Source organism: Lottia gigantea (assembly GCF_000327385.1).
Source record: "Lottia gigantea unplaced genomic scaffold LOTGIsca_62, whole genome shotgun sequence".
In the NCBI taxonomy this organism is placed as follows: domain Eukaryota; kingdom Metazoa; phylum Mollusca; class Gastropoda; family Lottiidae; genus Lottia; species Lottia gigantea.
The window spans coordinates 856,818-862,232 of NW_008710115.1; the positions used below are offsets into that span (position 1 = coordinate 856,818).

The 5,415-nt window shown below is 36.1% G+C and overlaps 1 protein-coding gene across 1 annotated transcript; it reads left to right on the top strand.

Moving 5' to 3' along the window:
* Nucleotides 1-226: 226 nt before the first annotated feature.
* On the top strand, nt 227-3,723 carry LOTGIDRAFT_73649 (hypothetical protein; the record flags this gene model as incomplete). Its single annotated transcript, XM_009064345.1, has 2 exons — nt 227-940; nt 3,565-3,723. Coding segments are annotated over 2 exons (873 nt in total), but the record flags the coding sequence as incomplete, so codon positions are not given.
* Between the last annotated feature and the right edge of the window lie 1,692 nt (nt 3,724-5,415).

Here is a 5,415-nt window from a genome sequence, read left to right on the forward strand (position 1 = left end):
CTAAACCTCGGCCAAACTAGACACGTTTTTATCGAGTAAAATATAAGTTAAGACTGTTGGACAGTTGCATACAAAGACGTATTTGTGAGGTTCGTCTACTATTCAGATAATGGAAACAACTGCGGTTGCGTTTCTGACTACGTTTGTTTCCAATGTTACTGTGTTTGATAACGTGACAGAAAATAGAAACGCAACGCTTTCTTCTTATAATGCTTTATTAACAGTGACTGTTCCAACGTTAATGTTTGCTAGTGGTGTATTTGGAAACGTGTTGGCGTTGGTTGTTTTAGGAACTTCCAGAAAGAAACATAAAAAGACAGTATTTTACAGATTAGTTGGAGCTTTAGCTTGTACAGATCTATTTGGAATTGTGTCGGTGTCACCAATTACTATTATTGTATATTCTACAGGACGAACATGGGTCGGCGGACATCATTTGTGTAATTACTCCTCATTTATGATGATATTTTCTGGAATAGCTACATTACTGATAGTTGGTGCAATGGCACTTGAGCGATTTGTGGCCATCATCCATCCTTATGCTTATGAAACGAGATTTTCAATTGGGAAAGTGAAGTATATTGTTATAGGAATATGGGGAACGTCGCTATTTATAGCTTTGTTACCAATGTTTGGACTGGGCGAAAATATTCTTCAGTATCCTGGAACTTGGTGCTTCTTTGACTATAAAAGCGACAAACTAACTGGGAAGATTTTTACCTATTTTTATTCGTCTGTTGGTTTAGCTGTCATATTTTTAACTGCTATTTGTAATGTAGCTGTTATGATAGTGTTGGTTAAGATGAGGCAATCGGCTAAAGACATCAAACCATCAACATTAATTAAAAGACAGTCTAATAAATTAAACAGTGAGGTACAGATGATGATATTATTAGGTGGTATTATATTGGTATTTGCTACTTGTTATGCTCCACTAATGGTAAGTAACAATCATTACAAGTCTAAAACCATTAAAAATAAATATAAAAAAGCTATATGGACTCTCTAAAGGGGTTGTCAAAACCAATCGCAGAGTGGAAGGTTGAACATTGCTAGTGACACTTGCATTTTTTGTGACACTTGCATTTTTGTGAACTCAATAATTTCATAATTTCAAATGGTTTGGTTCACGCATTGTTTGAGACATTTTGGGTTCCAATCGAAGGAATTTTTAACGTGTTCAGCCTCTGGCACACAGGGCCTTGGTCTCTTGTGACTTCAGAACGACAAGACGCTTATATTTTTTCAACTCACATGATAATATATAATATATCATACTGACTCCTCAGTATAATGCAAACGAACCTATAGGTGAACGTACATCCTCGTCTGGGACGAACGGACCTGATGTCCTTAGAGAGATCTAACGTAGTGTCATAGGAACATGTCAAATTGACAATTTGTAATTCTCGGCCAATGGGGGAAATGAACAAATATATTGGCAAGACGTAAAATATGATTTATTCTAATTAAATATTGATAAAAGAATATAAAATAATCACGTATCATTATTTCCTGTGGTAATATGAGATGGTATTGATGAATCGTGAGCACCAATTTATGTCATGATTTTCCATTCAGATCACAGAGTAATTCTCGGGGTCAATAGTAAAGAGGATAACCGTTCCAGGAACAGTTTTCTTGCATTTAAGGTTTACTGCTTGGTGATCATTGAAACGAATTTCTGGTCCCACTGACCCACTGCTCTTTGTTAGTACAAGTTGGTTGATAATAGTAACTTTCAAGAGGGCCCTGCTTTAAAACACAAATTATACAATAGTATTGTTTATGCATGTTGGTAACATAGGAAACCATACAAAAACTTTAGTCTTATGATGTCAATATTTTGTTGTATAGTTCCAAGGTCAGATTGTTAATGTCAAATTTAAGTTTTGCGTTAATTTTCAACACTGAGTTACAACATTTGCCAAATCCAGTATCTAAATCGAGGCTAAATGATTGGCATTGGCGTATCATAATTTTGTGTTTTTTATTTACATGGTCACCAGGTCAATGTTTTGTTCATAGTTGGAACTTTTGTTGAATAGCCTAATTTTAATGTCTTTGGAAAGCGAACGGAATGCACATTATATAATTTCTTTATTTGTCAAAACGGATCAAACACAAAAAATACAAAGCAGGGTAATCTGCGCTAAAAACATGCATTAAAGTAACATGAGTATCCTGGAATATTTGGTAACTAACAAAAATATTCATCAAAATCTCTCTACTGCATTCGAGAGCCAAGAGCAATAACTCTAAAACTGTTCATCGAAATAAATCACACTCTATCAAAAAGAAAAATAAAATACACCATCAGAATCTGTCATGTTCACAATTGAGAAATTGTATTAACCAAGTCGAGGGCAATAACTGAATCTGATCAAAACTTTCTATCCCAGACTGAGTGAAGATGATAAACGTACATATTATAATGTACATATTAACACTTTTAAATTTTCGGTTGTCTATTTTGGTATCACTTAAAATGACAGCAAACTTCACCAGAATATGAAAACCATTTCAAACGCCAATTGGCTTTCCATTTTTTTTCTTTCATAAATCCTTGCCTCAATCAATAGTATTATGCATCTGGTAATAGATATTGATGATGGTTAATCTTTCATCACTATTGTTAAGATAGGTATTCTAAAACCACATGATAGTTATATTTCACTGTGGATGGGATTACAAGAAACATCTACCCAGATAGCTATTGAGTTTATGTAGCTTATGCCTCGTTGATCTATTAAAAAGTGGACTTTAAATTGAGATTCCTAGCAAATTAAATCACGATGCTATCAAACAGCGCAGTATTGCAACATTGTCTATACAGGGAGCAGCTCTCTTGAATCTAACTTTTGCTATAATGTTTCAATTAAAAATGAAATATGTTTCATGGTGAACTAAAACGGACACTTGTTCTAATTTTAATAGTCAAAAAACCAAACAGGTCACACGACAGAAATCTATGAAAAGTGTTTTAAGTGTAAACAAAGAAATCTTTCAAGTGACATTTATTTTTCACTGACCTTAATTAACATTAGAAATACCATGGTTGAACTTTCATAAAATTCGGTTAGTTGAGACAAACTATTTCCGTTCTGTTAAGCCAGTGCATACACCACTAACATCGTCATGAATTGGGTAACATTATTTTAGCTATTTTAATCGTCTTTTCTCACTTTTATATTCTTTAATAAGGCACGTTGAAGAATGCGTATTTAACAAAAACTTCAAAAACGTGTGTTACTATGATTTGAGAAGGACGGCGCAGTGTTAGTCAAGGAAGCTACATGGCCGTTGCCAACCGACTTTCCTCTTGTTAAATAATATGTAAAGTGACTTTCAAAACATGCACGACTTTCCTGGGCCATATCAGAGGCGTCATTCTAACGAAAAAAAACCTCTTAAGCAAGAACATTAAAATGATACCAGACATTGGGTATCAAAAACAAAGTGTACTTTGTTACATTGTTTTTCTGGAGAAAAAGATGAATTTACGTTCCTTCTCAGACGCCTACTGTTATTTAATTTCACCTTGTCTATATTTTCTAATTTCAGGTTCGACTTGTCATCAACCAAACAGGACTACAACCAGTTAACCATGCGGTAGATTTGTGGGCAATTCGTATGGCCTGTATAAACCAAATCCTTGACCCCTGGGTTTATATACTGTTCCGGAAAGAACTATTGAGAAAAATTTGGTCTATTCTGCATTGTAAATCTAAATCACACGACAAACAAAATATAAATACCGCGTGGAAAAAAGACTTCAAAAGGGTCACCTCTTCATTACCGGAAAGTAAGGCACTTTGTAAGAACAAAGAAGATGTGGGTTGTCAAACGCTGCACTTTCTTAATGATTTACAGTGTTGCACGCCTTTGACAAAAAAACATTTAAGGAAAAGTAGTGGCAAATCATTGCTCGTACCTTTAACATCGTATAGCAAAAATGGCGACACTCAAAACGTACCTATGAACAGTGAGTTAAAGGAATTAAATGTTGATAATGAAGAGTATTATGAAGGTCAAGGTCATGGGTTGGCATCACTAAACATTCCAGAAAAGATTGCCTATCCATGAAGTTTCTTTGTAGTCATAATTTTGTCTAAAACTCTTAAACACTGCTTTTTACGTTGTCGTACTTCTATTGTAATTTAATAATAAAAAGATGAAATGTCACAAACTTCTCAAAGCAAAATACATCCAAATAATAGGTTTTTGGTTGGGGATTAAACAATTAGTAAACATATTAATATTTTAACAATATCTAGAACCTAGCTAGAGGGTATATAATTGGTAATTTCAAACATATTTGTGTTTATCAATGCAGTCGGTTTTGGGATGGTTTTATAGCTTTAGACAAATTCTGATATTGTGGTCGCTTGTGGTTTACGCTTATCTTATTTTGTTGGGCTTTTCAGCTTTCTGATCCGAAGAACTCGCCCTAGAAATGTACACAGACTTATGGAATTCTGACATCACATACGAGGTGTGACAAAAAAAGTTTTAGAACTGGTGCCACAGATGATTATTTTCAAATCCAAGCTACTAATTATATAAGCTTTCCCCTTCCAAGTTTTACCGAGAAGAGGCGAGAGTTGTGTAATAAAACTCATGGCTGCTACACAATGACAACACGCTTGCTCACAATTCCCTGGGCATCATACGCAGTTCCTGACCAAGAAGTGCATCGCCGTGTTCGAGCAACCTCTCTACTATATCGCCTTGGCTCCATATGATTTTTTTTCTTTCCCAAGATCAAGGGGGTCATAAGAGGATCTGTTTTGAAGACGTGGATGACACCAAGAAATCTGTGACCAAGTTGGCCCGGCCCAGGCACTTATATTTTGCCGTGCCGTACTCGGTCCGGACCGAGACCACCTCTTCTTGCGGGACTCGGCCACTTGAAACTAGTACGGTGCCGAGCCCTCTCAACCCGTTTACACAGCCACTTTTTTGTGCCGAACCGTACTCGGTCCGGACCTCGCCCGGATAAATCGTGGCTGTCTAAACGCGGCTTATGGAGCTACTGAGAATGTCAGATCAATCCTTACAAGAGCCAATATGAGCGTAACGAGAAGGATGGGGACGTGGGGGATTACTTCGAAGAGAAAATCTTATACCCTTCGTAAAAGCAGCGTTTTTATATTCCAAGCAAGTAGCTAATATTGGGTGTTCGCCCCGTTGAAATTTTTACCGACGGCGTTAAAAAATATTTTCTTGAGTTCGTAATGACACTTCCATAAAGAGGCTATTGGTACTGTAATAATGTTTGTCTTAACCTTCATAACAACAAGCAACAGGTATTGCAGGGAAAGCTCGCCCCTAAATCACAGCTTATGCCAAGGCCAATCTGTGACTTGGTTTGTTAATTTGTCAGGGGGTTGGTGGTATATTACTTAGGTGCAA